This window comes from Cryptococcus depauperatus, chromosome 2 (assembly GCF_001720195.1).
Source record: "Cryptococcus depauperatus CBS 7841 chromosome 2, complete sequence".
In the NCBI taxonomy this organism is placed as follows: Eukaryota; Fungi; Basidiomycota; class Tremellomycetes; order Tremellales; family Cryptococcaceae; genus Cryptococcus; species Cryptococcus depauperatus.
Genome location: NC_089469.1, coordinates 911,206 through 927,569, shown reverse-complemented (window position 1 = coordinate 927,569; position 16,364 = coordinate 911,206). Strand labels below are relative to the sequence as shown.

General features: G+C 46.2%; 6 protein-coding genes across 6 annotated transcripts; 2 read left to right on the top strand and 4 right to left on the bottom strand.

Moving 5' to 3' along the window:
* Positions 1 to 117: 117 nt before the first annotated feature.
* L203_101610 (sulfate adenylyltransferase) lies at positions 118 to 2,045 on the top strand (the record flags this gene model as incomplete). The annotated part of the gene is made up of 5 exons (XM_066211049.1): positions 118 to 231; positions 278 to 360; positions 407 to 582; positions 625 to 1,959; positions 2,008 to 2,045. The coding sequence occupies 5 exons, from the start codon at positions 118 to 120 to the stop codon at positions 2,043 to 2,045; spliced, it is 1,746 nt and encodes a 581-aa protein (XP_066067146.1).
* Positions 2,046 to 2,769: 724 nt separating this feature from the next.
* Positions 2,770 to 4,608, top strand: L203_101609 (phosphoenolpyruvate carboxykinase (ATP); the record flags this gene model as incomplete). The annotated part of the gene is made up of 5 exons (XM_066211048.1): positions 2,770 to 2,877; positions 2,922 to 3,109; positions 3,154 to 3,307; positions 3,357 to 3,809; positions 3,859 to 4,608. 5 exons carry the CDS (start codon positions 2,770 to 2,772, stop codon positions 4,606 to 4,608), a joined length of 1,653 nt encoding a protein of 550 aa, XP_066067145.1.
* Positions 4,609 to 5,180: 572 nt separating this feature from the next.
* Positions 5,181 to 6,970, bottom strand: L203_101608 (uncharacterized protein; the record flags this gene model as incomplete). Its single annotated transcript, XM_066211047.1, has 6 exons — positions 5,181 to 5,387; positions 5,433 to 5,531; positions 5,585 to 5,734; positions 5,793 to 5,897; positions 5,946 to 6,242; positions 6,290 to 6,970. The coding sequence occupies 6 exons, from the start codon at positions 6,968 to 6,970 to the stop codon at positions 5,181 to 5,183; spliced, it is 1,539 nt and encodes a 512-aa protein (XP_066067144.1).
* A 553-nt stretch (positions 6,971 to 7,523) lies between these two features.
* L203_101607 (uncharacterized protein) lies at positions 7,524 to 10,252 on the bottom strand (the record flags this gene model as incomplete). The annotated part of the gene is made up of 7 exons (XM_066211046.1): positions 7,524 to 7,620; positions 7,673 to 8,022; positions 8,075 to 8,578; positions 8,630 to 9,069; positions 9,118 to 9,758; positions 9,813 to 10,132; positions 10,181 to 10,252. The coding sequence occupies 7 exons, from the start codon at positions 10,250 to 10,252 to the stop codon at positions 7,524 to 7,526; spliced, it is 2,424 nt and encodes an 807-aa protein (XP_066067143.1).
* A 272-nt stretch (positions 10,253 to 10,524) lies between these two features.
* On the bottom strand, positions 10,525 to 12,789 carry L203_101606 (uncharacterized protein; the record flags this gene model as incomplete). Its single annotated transcript, XM_066211045.1, has 6 exons — positions 10,525 to 10,836; positions 10,882 to 11,100; positions 11,149 to 11,406; positions 11,453 to 12,153; positions 12,214 to 12,305; positions 12,377 to 12,789. 6 exons carry the CDS (start codon positions 12,787 to 12,789, stop codon positions 10,525 to 10,527), a joined length of 1,995 nt encoding a protein of 664 aa, XP_066067142.1.
* A 332-nt stretch (positions 12,790 to 13,121) lies between these two features.
* L203_101605 (uncharacterized protein) lies at positions 13,122 to 15,796 on the bottom strand (the record flags this gene model as incomplete). The annotated part of the gene is made up of 7 exons (XM_066211044.1): positions 13,122 to 14,086; positions 14,142 to 14,220; positions 14,268 to 14,349; positions 14,401 to 14,470; positions 14,520 to 14,860; positions 14,913 to 15,194; positions 15,237 to 15,796. 7 exons carry the CDS (start codon positions 15,794 to 15,796, stop codon positions 13,122 to 13,124), a joined length of 2,379 nt encoding a protein of 792 aa, XP_066067141.1.
* Positions 15,797 to 16,364: the final 568 nt, after the last annotated feature.

Sequence of the window (16,364 nt, the reverse complement as noted above, 5' to 3'; positions counted from 1 at the left end):
AGCAACCGTCCGCCTGCCTTTTACCACTTACAAACTGGTTATTCGTCGTTTGATACTACGTCGACTTGCTCAAAAAGTATCAAGAACTCACTCGCAAAGTCAAAACGGAGAGATAAAATGGCAAACACTCCCCATGGCGGCGTTCTCAAGGATCTCATCGTACGAGATGCTCCTCTTCACGACTCGTTAGTCCAAGAGGCTAGAGCCTTGAACGACATCTTTCTCACCGAGGTAAGTTGCGTGAGTGGGTCTTTTGAATGGATGCTAATGCGAGCAGCGTCAACTGTGTGACCTCGAACTTATTTTGAATGGTGGATTCTCTCCGTTGGAGGGTTTTATGAATGAAGACGACTACGTTTCGTATGTCGTTTCAGCCTGGACAGGGGCGTAGAATTGACTCTTGTAGCGTTCGAGACACTCTTCGACTCGCCAAGGTTAACGGACAGACACAAGGCAAATTGTTTTCCATGCCAATAACTCTTGACGTTTCCCAAGAAGACATTGACCGTCTCGGCCTCAAATATGGTGCTCGAGTCGCTCTCCGTGACCCTCGTGATGACGCTGCTCTTGCTATTCTCACTGGTGGGTCAAATCTGGACTGGCTCAAAGCTAACTAGCCTGCAGTTTCTGATATTTACAGACCTGATAAATCTGCCGAAGCTATCCAAGTTCTCGGTGCTGACGACATTGCCCATCCCAGCGTTGCCTACCTCCACAACAATGTCAAGGAGTTTTACATTGGTGGCAAGGTCCAAGCTATCCAAGCTCCCACCCACTATGATTACGTTCCTCTTCGATACACACCTTCTGAACTCCGTGCTCATTTTCACAAGCTTGCTTGGCGAAAGGTTGTTGCCTTTCAAACCCGAAACCCCATGCACCGAGCTCATCGAGAACTCACCGTCCGCGCTGCACGACAACGACGAGCCAACGTCCTTATTCATCCCGTTGTTGGCCTTACCAAGCCTGGGGATGTCGACCACTATACCCGTGTCCGAGCTTACCAAGCTCTCATGCCCTCTTATCCGGAAGGCATGGCCCATCTCGCTCTTTTGCCTCTGGCCATGAGGATGGCTGGCCCTAGAGAAGCTGTTTGGCATGCCATCATCAGAAAGAACTTTGGTGCTACGCACTTTATCGTCGGTCGAGACCATGCTGGACCTGGGAAAGACTCCGAGGGCAAAGACTTTTATGGGCCGTACGATGCTCAGGAGCTGGTCACCCAGTTTAAAGACGAACTTGAGATTGAGATGGTTCCTTTCCAAGCCATGACTTACCTTCCCGGCACTGACGAGTATCAGCCTGTCGATGAGGTACCCAAGGGCACTCCAACCGCTGATATCTCTGGTACTGAGCTTCGAAAGAGGCTTCGTACTGGCGCAGCCATTCCTGACTGGTTCTCCTACATTGGCGTCGTCAAGGTCCTCCGAGACTCTTACCCTCCTCGACCTCAACAAGGCTTCACCATTCTCTTGACTGGTCTCCACAACTCTGGAAAAGACACCATTGCTCGCGCGCTTCAGGTCACACTCCAACAGCAAGGTTCTCGATCTGTCTCTCTCTTACTGGGTGAAGAACTCCGATCTGACCTTGATCCCCACATCTCCCGCGCCATTACTCCTGAGCAAAAGCACGTCAATCTCCAACGCATTGGCTTTGTCGCCTCCGAGTTATCCAAAGCTGGTGCTGCTGTCATTGCCGCTCCAGTTGCGCCATACGAGAAATCTCGACAAGCGATCAAAAAGATGGTGGTTGGCTCAGGCAGCGGCAACTTTTTCTTGGTACATGTGGCCACTCCTCTCGAGTGGTGTGAAAAGGTTGACCGGAGAGGTCTATACAAACGCGCCAGGGCGGGCGAGATCAAGAACCTGACGGGTGTAGATGATGTGTATGAGACACCCGAGAATGCTGACTTGGTGGCAGACTTGAGATACGATACCGTCCCCGAGATTGTTCATTGTGAGTCTCGTCTTGGCAATGCCAGCCTGTTGCTGATTGAATGAACAGCCATCATCATGCTCCTTGAAGGGCAAAATCTCATTTAAAGGAGAATAGAGCGATGAGTTGTAGATTTTCAGACAGCCTATCGTTTCTTGGACGATTATGTAGTGGGTATACCCGAATCTTCATTTGTATTCTGGTTCAATTCATTTGGCATGCATGCACATAGGATATACTTTAGTGTCCATGAACCTTTATCAACCCAACCACCCAAGAACTGCCACCTTCAACGTTTTTCTCTCATCTATCACATCAACCTATCGGCGATCGCCGCCTTCAAGCACCTCGGAAGAAAGCGTACTCTTTGGTAAAACCAACCGACCTTTGCAAATTCGACCTTTTCTTCCGAGTAAAGCCGAAAGTATTTATCACCCAAAAACAAGTCAGGGTCCAGACCAAGCTCAAGATCCGAATAAATCCTATATGGCCGAAGGATTCGAAAAGCAGAGCGGCCTCCACCACCGTCAGATTGAAGCGCGGTCCGTGACCTACCGACATTCGAAAATCTCTGAAAGTTTGATGGCTCAAACGGTGGATATATAAAAGGCAGAGGGAAGAAGAGGATTTATTTCTTCACCTTCTTCTTTTTGTCTCTACCTTGCATAGTATCCATCTACAGTGAGTAAAATTTCGTGGCGGGTGGAGCTTGTGGAGGACGACCGGCGCGTCATGGGGCAGTCACCGTCACACGACCATGCGATGGCTGATATATATTATGGCAGCGATACAACATTGATCAGTCGATTTATCTTGAGTGAACGTATTGCCATGGCACCCCAACACCACCACAACGAGTTTGAGAGCAACCAGTTCCTTGGCAAGGAAATTAAATACTTTTCCCAGGCTGGATTTGACCTGGATCGGATCCACATCAAGGTGGGTTTAGGTGCAGGATGTTTTGCCTTGCTGATGAGGAGTAGCGAAATGCCCCTGTTGCTTCATTGTATGAGGACGCCATTCTCAACGAAGGCGCGGTGATTTCTTCGAATGGTGCTCTAATCAACTTTTCTGGCAAAAAGACAGGTCGAAGTCCCAAGGACAAGCGGATTGTGTATGAGGATTCTAGCAAGGATGACATCTGGTGGGGTCCTGTGAATATCAAGATGGAGTATGTGTTGCAGAATGACGAGGGATTCTGCTGACAAGGCGTAGCGAACATACTTTTGAGATTAACCGAGAACGGGCGATTGATTATCTCAATACCAGGGAAAACGTCTATGTCTTTGATGGCTTTGCTGGCTGGGATCCTAAATACCGGATCAAAGTCCGGGTTATTGCCTCCAGAGCCTATCATGCTCTCTTTATGGCAAGTCTTGTTGAAGTGACACAGGGAGATGTATTGACTTTTACATCAGCACAATATGCTCATCCGACCTACTGCGAAAGAGCTGGAGAACTTTGGTGAACCAGATTTCATCATTTATAATGCTGGGCAGTTCCCTGCGAATCGATTCACCACGGGTATGACTTCCACTACCTCTGTGGAAATCAACTTTAAGCGAATGGAAATGGTCATTCTCGGTACCGAATACGCTGGCGAGATGAAGAAGGGTATCTTTTCCGTTATGCACTATCTCCAACCGGTCAAGTTTGGCCAGCTCTCGTTACACTCTTCTGCCAACCAAGGTAAGGGTGATAATGGAGATGTGACCCTCTTCTTTGGTCTCTCTGGCACGGGAAAAACTACACTCTCTGCCGATCCTCACAGGATGTTGATTGGGGATGACGAGCATGTTTGGAGTGATACTGGTGTTTTCAATATTGAAGGTGGCTGTTATGCCAAGTGCATCAATCTCTCTGCTGAAAAGGTTGGTCGCTTTGTCATCAACCGCCATATAAGCACTGACTCTTGTTTAGGAGCCAGAAATTTTCAACGCCATCCGGTTTGGATCTATCCTTGAAAACGTTGTGTACAACCCTGCGGACCGCGTACCCGATTACGATGATGTCTCCATCACTGAAAACACTCGTTGCGCCTATCCTATTGAATACATTCCAAACGCAAAGATTCCCTGTATCGCTGATCGACAACCATCCAACATCATCATGCTCACTTGTGATGCCTTTGGTGTTCTCCCTCCCGTATCGCGCTTGACTCCTGAGCAAGCACAATATCACTTTGTAGCGGGCTACACCTCCAAGACACCCGGTACAGAGGATGGCATCGTTGAACCTTCACCCACATTCTCCACATGCTATGGTCAACCCTTCATCGTTCTCCATCCCGGCAGGTATGCCAAGATGCTTGCAGAGAGGATGACTCAAAACAAGGTCGACTGCTGGTTGATCAATACAGGCTGGACAGGTGGAAAGTATGGTACTGGCAAACGATGCCCGCTCAAGTACACCCGTGCAATTGTTGATGCGATCCACGATGGTTCTCTCGCCAAGGCTGAGTTTGAAAACTTCCCAGTCTTCAACTTGGCTATTCCTAAATCTCTTCAAGGCATTCCCAGTGAAATTCTGAATCCCGAAAAGGCATGGCCTGGTCGAGATGCTTTCAGGGCTGAGCTGGACAAACTGGGCGGCATGTTCCAAAAGGCGTTCACAAAGTTTGAGAACGACATGGACGAAAACATCAAGTTGGCTGGTCCTGTGTTTGCTTGATGCTGAGGAAAAACATACATTGTCTGTGCCGCTTGCTTCTCTCATTGGACTTTCTGGTAGTGTCTTTTGTCATAGGTTACTCTGCGAGATTTGTACCACACTTCATAATTGTATGCACTATTGATCTGACAACAGGTTGTTGGCGATATATGGGCTTCAAAGACCGATGCATTTGGTGTAGCTAACACAACCTCGTCCTATCAGCATGAATATCTACAATTATCACCGACATGAATGAGCACATAATGAATAAAAAAACAACCGCTGCAGTATTTACTCTACGCAAAGACGAATTACGGATTGGGTATAAAATTTGTGAGTACCTCCTGACAGATCCACAAAAGTATAAATCACGATATGATGCATCATGCTTTCTTTCAGGCATCTTCGAGGGAAGAGAGAATGAAATCGATAAAGAAAAAAGGGGGTATAGGGCATCAATGCTGACGTAGGTCGTAAAAGATGGATCTGTATACGATTGCTGTTGTGTTGGCGTCTCTTTTCCTGATATACACTTTTGCGATGAAGAACAGAAACAATGATATTTAAGGTAATTACCATCCGTCTATGCCCTAGACTCTCCCGTCAAGAACGTCCCGAACATCTTCTACAGAGGCTAAATCAGCCAAGAAGGGACACAGATCAGTGAGTTCGCTATCGTGGGGGTCACTGAACCAAGTGGAGATAGGAACGGCGTTGTTGGGGTGAAAGATGTAGGAAGCGGGAGAGTTGTCGATGATAATGGAAGTGTGAATGTCTCGTCCAAGTTGAGAAAGGTCCTACGTGGCTTTAGTATCTCGCTAACCTCGCTTTGCTCGACTTGCCTTGACATAATTGCCCTTGTGATTATAACAACTCTCACGAAATAGCCGATGCGCAACGACACGGTTAGTGTCGAGCATGTCGAGCACTGGATCAGCGTACTGAATATTTCCCATCAGCGTCTCAAGACACATTTGCCAACACACCCGCTCACCTTTGATAAACTTGCGGTAAAAACAACGATTTCATAGTGTTTTGCCATATCTGCCAAAAACTGATCCACACCTGGTCTCTTTACTACGTAGACGTTGTGAACCTGAGATTCAATCTCGACAGGAACAATGTAATCAGCTGTCGGCAATTGCTGATTTTCGCCCTTAGCATGGATCAATCAAAAGCACGCAACAAGACGAAAAACATACTTTGAAGCTACTATGCAACAGAGTCTCATCCAGATCAAGCACCAAACACTTTCTCCCTCGGTGCTTTGCAGCCAGCGGAGGCAAGAGAGGCGTTGGCTGGCCATTCTTAACCGATTTGTCAGCCTATGCCCGTCTCCAAGGTTGCGCACTGACCTCGTCTAATGGGATACCCATTCCACCCTGTGCAATCAGCCGGTCTTCTTCATCATCATACTCTAGATAATCATCTCCTAGCTCATCTCCGCCTTGCCCAGTGCTATCGTCGACGACATCCGAGTTGCTAATGTCTGTATAACCTCCACTAGTATCCGTTGGGTCTGCCGTGTTACTCGATGTGCCGACATTGGTGTTGATGTCGGATTCGCGATGAGATACATGCTTGGATGGCGTGCCGAGCAGCACTGGACCACCCCCTGGGGGTTGAACAGCAGAAGACGTGACGCCTGCAGTCTATAGAAGAATCAGCCCAATGTATAGCCGTATATGAATATACCCGCCTCTTCCACTGGCAGTGTATGTGGCTCAGCCGGAGCCACGATCACTTCCTCGATCGTGCCCTTGTCAACCTCGCCAGCGGTCTCGCCTACGAGAGTTGTATTCCCCGTTGCGTCTGCTACATAACTTGGTATCTCTGCCTTAGTGGTAACCTTCGTGTCATCCTTCGCAGCTGTACCATTCTGTCCTTTTGAAATCGCCGCATCCGCTTTGGTATCTTTTATTGCCTCTGGCATCGCCTTGGATGTCCCAACAGGAGCACTTCTTTGAGACTTTTCTTCTTCAAACTCTTTTGTAGACAAACATCCGAGCGCGAGCAAAAGACCAGATAAACCTTTCCTCTTTCGTTTCTTCTTTGAGGCAGCTTTTGGCGTTGCTTTTGGAGCGATCAATTTAGCAGCAGACGTATTGGTTGCTCTGTTGGTAGAGGTGGATGCAGGTGCAGTGACGGGTTTTGATGTGGGAGGAGTGGTGGCCGGTTGGGCCGGCACCGTCTTGGATTCTGGCTGCTTCTCGCCGGGTGGTATTGTCGCCGACGGTGTAGCGGTCAATGCCAGTTTCTGTGGCTGTTGGTTGGGTATACCGCCTGCCTGCTCGCCATTGACCTTTGCAGGTTCAACAACTGACGTATCAACCGCCTTGCTTGCAGTATCCTTTTCCTTTGGCATCTCTGTGGCTTGCATGCGTTGGAGCGAGCAAGAGTGGCTAGCCAAAGAAGAAGGAAAGAATTACAGTTGCTAGTAATATCGATGATGTTGTAAATGCAAAATCAGTTTTCAAACAATGAAAAGAAAGAAATTCCCCTTTTTCAAAACCCATGTTGTGTAACTTGGGTCCATTATTTTTAATTAACTTTCCGTTATTAACATTAAAAATTAAAATTACAAGTATTTATCGTATATACATATTCTTCATTTTGTGCATATCAATAGAAGCACTTTCCTGTTTTTCTTTTCTTTTTTGCTGTCAAGATAAGATAGGGATTGCTTCTTGCGGTTATATTAAAGAAGGGTAAGAGAGAGACGCTTTTCTTTCCTTTTAACTAACCAACACTTTGCTTCGCATACGGCAGGAAGAGAGCAAGGATATTGGTATTGGTTGGTATACTGTTTCGATGAATATGCATTAATATGAGCGTCAACTCAAGAAATCTTGTCCAAGATTGCAAAATACATCTCAAACCCATAGGCGATACATGGATGCTAGGGAGCTATCAGTAACGAGATGGGTCACAAACTAGTGTTTTGTTTTCTTCCTCTTTTCAATCGCAGCGCGAAGTTTGATTTGCTTATCTCGCAATGAAGCCTTCTTTTTGGACACCACCTTATTAGAACTACGGTTGATCATTAGCCACATTCAAAGCAGAGCAAATGCTTTTAATTTACTGAATAGCCATCATGATGGGCTTGTTCTTCGCCTTTTCTTTGTTGGTCGAGCTACTAGGCGCAGACTTCTTCCTCTTTCCCTTCATACTTCCAAACTTTTCTCTGCCCTCACGACCCTTTTGTATACTTTCCATTCTCTCTTCCCAGGTAGCCTTGGCCTTCTTTCTTGGCCCTAAAATCTCGGACTCGGTAAGGAACCGGTCAGCCTCGTCTTCGCCAACATGCCGTTTGGACGCTTCGAGTGCTGCAAGTTTTCTTTTGGCGGCCGAACCACCACCGGATGCGGCAAGATCCTTGGCAGCTTTGAGCCGCAATTCGTTCAAAAGAGCAAAATCGGCTGGTGTAAGGATCTAGTTCAAGAGTTAGACCAAGTGCATATAGAGTTTTTCCAGTGCAACTGACCTTTTGCTGGGCAAGCAGAGAGAGTTTTTTAGTAGCTTGTGATACCTCAGTGGCAGCTGTTGAAGCCGCAACAGAAGCATTATCATCCGGTTCCTCGCCATCATCGCTATCTTCTCCACTTTCTGAGTTGCTTTCACCTTTTGTCCGGCCCTTCCTAGCAAGCCGCTTTCTCTCTCTTTTTTCCTTCTTTTCTCTTTTTCTATCATCCTCCTCATCACTGTCGCTAATCACCAATTCTTCATCATCGCTATTCACACTCTGCCACTCGCTAGAGTCCGACTCATCGCTGTCAGACTCACGCTCCCAGTCTTCCCAACCGGCCACGTCCTCGTCAAGATCCAACTCCACTCCCGAGTCATCGCTGACGCCACCATTAGCCTCTTTTCGAAGCTGAGCAAAGTGTTCCTCAAGAAGTTCAATTCCTTCAATACCCTCGGCAGCTTCTTGGGTGTGGCCGTATGCACGGACTTGATTACCCATAAGACCCATACTAGCGGCTTTCCCCTAAGAGTTGATAAGCTTGCTTGTTTCTGATGCTACACAACGATAACTCACTCTTTCTCTCCTTTTGAGCATACTGGGATTGACCTCCCGGAATAATTGCAATAAACCTCGGGAAGCAGTGACAACGCCTTTGTCCTTGCTCTTCCTGTACTCAATCAAATCACCCAGTAAATCCTCCTCCATACACCACGGCTGCCTCCTACACACTTCCCTTATCGCATTCAGGCCGGCAGCAATAACTTCGGCACCCACACCAGGATGTACGAACTCTTGTGCTAATTTGCGAACGGCAGGTGTAAGAACGTCAGGTGGGGTAAGATCGTGAACCGATTGGGCAAGCGAGACAAGAATAAGAGTAACTTGAAGTTGATGGTAAGTCAGGTACTTGATAATGTAGCTGTAGAAACCAAGCACGCAGAGCTTGTGAGTACCCATGACTCGAGAGAGGAGCTGCATGATAAGAACCTTGTGATCTAAAGAATAGATCTTGTCTAAAAATCCTAAGTCAGAGTCACCTTTAAAGGACATAAAAGACTTACCATGCTTGTGGAGATTGTCGTACAACTTTTCGCCGAACGTTTGAGGGTCTTGCAATAACTCCAGAGCAGGAAAGTTGGGGGTCACTCCAAGACCTGCAGCCCTTTTCTTCCTCTTTTTACTTGCATCGTGCTTTAGCTGCCTCAGCTGTTTTTCTTTCTTCCTTTTCCCTTTTCCTACTTCTAGTCTATGCTCCATCTTTTTTACGTCCCTTCGAGCATTACCGACTTCATCCTCGTCGTCTGAATTCTCCTCATCCTCGTTTTCGGAGCCAAGGAAAAAGTGAAGAGCAGCGGATTGAACTTTGGTGTTGGGATGAAAAGTGGCAAGGGAGACAATCGATACGGACTTTGCGTCGGTCCAAACACCCTTCTTCCACAACTCTTTGACCATCATCACCGCCCACATGGCCTCACCTCCCTTCTCTCTTCCTTTTCCCTTGTTTTTGCCTTTGTCGCCGACAACATCACTGCTCATACCACTCTCCACCATACCAAACAATAACGACTGCACGACCCGATTCAACCGATGGTTCTTGGTTTTGGCATTTGAGGTCTTGATATCTGTAAGAATAGTGTGTCTCACCATACCACGAAGCGTAGAATTGACGATAGACAAGAGAGGAAGAAGAGTCTGTAGAAGTCTGCAAACGTTGTATCAGCCACCTCTTTGAGCTTTGATTAAGAAATGAAATTACTGGATGGAATCAATAATTTCCTTGTTTCTCAACATAACCAAGTTCTTCACAACTGTTTTTCTTAAATCACCATCAACAGCGCCAGAGCTTCCAGATTCGCCGCCCAGTAACAGATCGTTAAGCTGTTTAGGCAATTCTTTAGTATCTTCAGGATAACATTGTGCCACTTGAGAGATGAATGTTATCAAATCGGCAAATAAATGGTTAGTCTTGTCATTGGATGTTGAAGTTACTATTGAAGAAGCTGTATGAAGACGAAGAAGGGAAAGGTAGTGGTTATACTGAACGAGAAACTCTTCTCTGTAGCCCTCGGGGTCACGCTATGTCATATTAGCTGCAAGTAGGACCATTTCAAGTTTTGATCATACCTTGATCAGATTTTGGAGCTGAGGTAGATTGGAGGTTAGTAATATACCTCTTGAGGCTCTTGATTTGGGCATTTTGAAGGATTTAACTGTTTCCCAGGAAATGTATAAAATCATAAAGAGATGGACCATAATTTTCGAAAGTAGGCAAAAATAAAATTGAAAGCGGCCATCGCCGCCTTTCAAAATATATCTGGTCAAGTACAAATGCACCTCAGGTGTCCGTATCTCTTTTTCGTTGGCTACAACTTAAAAGGACATAGCAGAGGCAGAGTCTCATTGCATAGTCTACATTGTTATCTGTACAGTATATCTCTCTAAGCACCTTTACAACGGTGACTTGTTCTCTATTCGTGATGCAGATCTCCCTGTGCAACTTTTGGCAACAACTTGCCTTGTTCCACTTCATTCTTCAATGCTTGGGCGATCACCTCTGGCTTGAGTCCCATACCTACGCCTTTTTGACCATCTCCATAATAGTCTCTCTTCACATTGAGGTCAGGTATAAAGTCAGGTTCAGCAACGGATCCAGCAACAGTGTTCTTGCCCTTGGATGGACGAGGTCGATGTGTGTCGACCGCAGCGATAGGCAGAGGGTATCGCTCTTCATGGCACCCATAGGCCATGGGGGTGATTTTGATGAGCGTATGGAGAGGTATCTATACCAACGTTAGCCTTGGCTTCAATAAGAGTCAAGTACCCACATTGATGTATGGGAGCTCTTGTTGTGGAAGAGCTTGGAAATATGCATATAGACATCTCAGGATAGCTTGATGAGCAATGATGAGGATGTTGTCTTGCCTCTCAAGTTCCATTATAACGGGCTCAAGACGGACAACCACGTCACGGTAAGATTCTCCGCCTCGATATCGGTAGTTAAACTTGTCCTCATCTCGACTTTCATAATCTTCCGGATACATTTGCTGCATGACCTAGTCAGTCTGATTTGTGCATAAAAAGTGTTGACAAACCTCAATCTCTTCATAAGTCATCCCATCGCAAACACCTGCATCCAACTCATCGAGCGACTTCCACGTTTTCTTCTCGAATGGCAAGAACGAAGCGGTCTGTTGGGTTCTTTGCAGCGTCGATGTCCACACCTCCAGAGGTTTATCTCCAATATTGTTTTTGATGAGGTCTGGCAGAGCCAAGGCATAATCCCAGCCTCTGGGCGACAGGTCTGAGTCACCGCCAATCTTACCCTCGACATTATACATGCTCTCGCCATGCTGAACAGACATCAGTAAACAAAAGAAGTTTGACAAGACAACTTACCCTCGAGAGATAGATACATCTTGATTTAAGATGAAGATTCATAAGATAGAACGCGATTCGGCTCTGCAGATATCCCTGAATCCTATTTATCGTAACTCTCTGCCCCACGTTTAGTATTCTGCAGAACGAAATGTTGGGCTCTGTAATGGTCTGATAGACAGCGTCGTACTGCGCAATCCTTTTCCTAAAGTCTTTCTCGGCATCCAGTCTCGACATGCCTTGGTAATCTGGATCACCTGACTGTACTTTGAGAGCAATGTTGGCGGCGATAACCACAGGATCATCGCAAAAAGATTCAAGATAGAGAAGTTGCAGTCCAGGCTCTTTGTCAATTCTCTCCCTAATTTTCTCACGTCGGTCAATGGTGCTGTTGGTGGCGTCCATGATGCCAACGTTACCCTCCTTCTTTAACCAATCAATCAGCGACTCGAGGGATTCTTCTGCGAGTTTTTCTCTTCTCTGCATGGCTTCTGTATTTGAGTGCGAAAAATAGGTGGCCGAATGATCGACTTTGCCCTCACCCGCTTGAAGAGCAGAACGTGCTTTTGATCGCCTTAATTGGCCAACGTTGAACACTTCCACATTATACTCGAGCCAACGAAGATAGCGCATAAGCTTGTTACTCAAGTATGATTTACCTCGAGCTGGAAGTCCAACCATAGCCACCACGATCTTTGCCTCAGAATAATCGGGTTTTTCCACTGCAGATACCACCTTTTGAATGAGTAAATGCTCTTCACTGGGTCTACATGGTTACGTACCAACAGTCCCAATACCAGAGACAGATGGCGCCTTTGAAGGGGCCTTACTGCTCTGTCTAATGACACGCGTACTCTCATCCAGCGTTCGCAACCTTTATCGTCAACCCTTTGTCAGCCTACGCCGCCTTTCCTTTCAAATATCATCAATGAGTGGTACGCTCACATTTCTGTCTGGGCGCCAAAATGGGGAGTCCCGGGTGCACTCATTCTACCGTCCTGGCCAGGCGGCTTGTCTGTCATTGTAGGCCCTACAGTTTGAGAACCAGTAGGGCCCATTCCGAAAAGCCTTGGTGAACTGGGCCCACTGGGAGCAACACTTGCAGATGGGGAGGGTACGGTCGATAATGGTGCAGGAATTGAGCGAATTACGTCTAATTTCGAGATGGCATTGGCCAAAATGTCTGGGTCAACAGATTTATAGGCTTGTTTGTCCTTGAGAGCGTTGGCAGGTGCCGAGGCAGGCTGCTCATGGCTTGGAACGAGAGGTTTCATCATGGGAGAGCGGGACTTGATGGCTACCAGCGAAGGCGACTTGCCCTGCGAGGGTGACTCTCTTGGGCCTGGAGGAACAGCCATGAATGAATATATATATATGTATATGAAGGAAAAGATGTGGTTGAACAAAAAGATAAAATAATGGTTAATGACTTAATTGTGACTTTAAACCAGAAACGGAATAAATGGAGTGCAACCATCTTTCCGTCCAACTTTCTTTGCACAACCCAAAATTCACATATCTCCCATTCACAAAACATATCACAAGCAATATGCATACACATATATATACAAGATGCAATGTGGCATACGGCAAAGACAGATGCCTTTTCAATTTTGTTGATCTATCGCCAAAGATGCAAGTATTACAACAAGTTGATAAGCCTCTTTACACAATCTAAGCATTCTAACATCTAAACTCCAAATCTTTTGGGTTTCCCGCTTGTAGGGGCATCACCAGGCGAAACAGTCATAGGCGGCACTTCTGCGTCCCCTCCCAAGCCCACGACCTTGCCCACCGCCTCAATACGATCTTTTTCGTCTTGATCTCTCAACTCGATAGATGAAAGGCGTTCAAGTACAAGGTCGCCCGCTTGCGACGCAACACGCGAACGCGAACGCCAATGGCCACTCTGTTTTTTATCTTTCTCTTTTTCAAAAGTCGTCTGATGATCGGGCACAAAGTTGAATTGGTCGGGGAGATTTTGACCAGAAACGAGAGGCGTCATCCCACCTCCAAAAGAACCAAACAGAAAACTTCCCATTCGTTTTCCAGACAAAGAGTACGCACTGGATCGGCGAAAATATCGATGAGGGCGACCGACGCCAGGAGCGCTGAAAGATTCTTCAGTCAGCGGGGTATATGGCGAATTTGGGGAATGATCTTTTGTACGAGGGGCAGCATCGGCTTGAAGAGCCGTCCTAGAAGAAAGTTCTGAAGGAGGTGCAGGGAAAGGTACAGATCTTCCTTTTGAGGCATTGCCTGACGCAATAGTAGACATACCAGGCCCGGGAGTTTGCAAAAACGGAGAAGGAGCGCTGGGTGATGCAGAGTCGAGTGGTGGTGCGAATTTAGATACTGTCTCGTCTCGAGAATCCTCTTCTTCCTGCCATTCTGCTTGCTCACTGACGTCGGAAGAGTCTGCTGCTACAGCCCTCACTTCTTCCCTATATTCTTGTATTTCTCTCGTAATAGCTTCTCGTAATTCTTCAATAGTTTCCAGTGACTCGACTTGTTCCCATTTGTTGAAAATTTCAGGACAACTTGGTTCGTCAAGCTCATCATGATATTTGGAGACATAGGGATGAAGAAGAGAATCGTTTACGGTAGGACGAAGGGTGTAGTCAAATCGCAAGAGCTGAGAGATGAGATCGACAGCTAAGAGTATAGAGAACTTAGAACAGCATAATAAAGATAAAGATAAATAGCTAACCTTCTGGGTCAGTATTTGGGAATAGACTTGAGAAATCCTTCTTTTCGCAGTAAGGAAGCGTCTTCAAATATGCGCAGGCCTGTCAAATGTTAGACTCGCAGCTATATTGTGACGAAAAATGCTCACCTTTTCACTGCCAACTTGGGCAGCAGTTCTTTCATCCGGTGTCCCAAGGACGTCAAGTATAAGATTAAGTTGATCGATGTAACTGAGTACGCCGTCGTTTATTACCCAACAGAAAGCATAACTTAAAGCTTACTCTTTGCCTTTGAAGAACGGTTTTCCACTGACAAGCTCTGCAAGAATGCACCCAATAGACCAGACATCAACTAAGACTGATGAGCACAGAATCACCATTTCCAACCACAAGACACCCACTGGCAGTTGTATATCTTTTGTTTGAGAGCATGATTTCTGGCGCCCTATACCATCTGGTCGCAACATACTCAGTTAATTTTCCTTCCTCTCCTTGTGGTTCCTCCCCATTAACAGGTCTAAAACCTCTGGCCAAACCAAAGTCACAAATCTTCAGTTCACAATCTGAATTTACAAGCAAATTACCTGGTTTAAGATCACGATGAATGACGTTGGCAGTGTGGATGTATTTCATACCACGTAAAAGCTGATAGAGAAAGAATTGAACGTGGGCGTTTGTCAACGGTTGACCAGAGCGAACTATTTGGTGAAGGTCTGCCTCCATAGGTTCCATGTAGATGTAGCTATATCGTTCACGACTCAGCATGCATCTTCCATGGAGAGAGTCTTACTCACATTTCGTTGTACCCATCCCACACAATGTCCATATCCACCAATCCTGTCAGATTGTCATGATCTCCGAAATGTCTCAAAAGCGTAATCTCTCTTAGCGCTCTTTTCGCCAAGATAACTTTATCAAATACTTTGGTGATGCACTTGACCGCAATGGATGTTCCAGTGAGTGTATCTTGCACCTGCGCCACAAGCCCATAAGCTCCTTGACCGAGAGGTCGCAAGAGTTTCCAACGTTTCGGCAGGTGAAAGGGGTGATCCAGGATATTGAGCATTTGGTAGCCTCTATCCAGACATCAGTGTGATGCCACCCAATATATGACTTACCTTTCTTGAAGATTCTTGTCATTGAGCGGGTGGTGATTATCAAATGTCGGTACAGAGCTGCTTCTCACATCAAGACCTCTTTTGGCGGCTGCAGCCATCTTGCTCGCCCCAGTTTGTGGAGCAATGACGGCAGGAGTAGGTGCACGAGAAGGAGCACGAGATGTAGAATCAAAATTGGGAATAGGGTATGATTCCGGTTTTGATGAAAGTGTAGGAAGATCGCCAATACGTACAGATGGCAGAAGACTGGCTGCCTTGTCCGTCAAATTATCTCTTGAGACATTCAGGGCACCAGATTCACCAGTAAAAGAGGTGGCTTTCTCCTCCACGTCTTTTTCTTCAGTGGTATTTTGTTCTTCACAGAATTTGTTCAACCGTTCTGTGGTACTATGAGCGCCGGTAGACAAGCAAGGTCTTTTATTGACCGGTACAGCAGACGAGACAGAATCGGAGGTTGGTGCATTTGGAAGATTAGGCATAGAATCAGCATGGGCAAGTTTTTGGGGCTGAGAGCGAGGAATCATTGGCTGGGAAGGAGTAGGATACGTAGGGTTTGACATCTTTGCAAGTTGTTGTTGAGTAGTGGACGTTGGTCTTATCGCAGTGCTGAGGAATACTTGATTATTTCTTGACTGAGAGGTCGTATACCATATGCCTCCTGCTCATTCCTAAGCTCGTGTCCACCACGAGCTAGCTGCGAGGTTGAGGTATCTAAATTTCACGCTTTAACGGCAACTTCAATTTTAACCACCTATCACAGCGTAACCAATGTGAATGTGATAGGATGCTTGTCTTCAACGGCGCCGTCTCCTGTTCCGAGGCAGAATTCCAGCCCTCTTGTAGGCGATTTAGACGTATGCTTTACTTTTGTGGCTGATTAGAATGTATTTGTAGATTGAAAGTTAAGTTGAAAAGTAAAAATAAAAAAGAGTTCTTTTTGCTAGAAAATAAATATGATAAGAAATGAGCTATGGCGTAAAATTCGTCATGGCTTTTTGAGCAATTTTTCTGGATTTAGGTGTGTCAAGATTTCTGGGATAAGAAATTGGGAAATAATTCAGACAACTGTAATGTCGCCATGCATAGGAGCAACACATGGATAAGAAGCATCCAAGCCACAAGATTTCA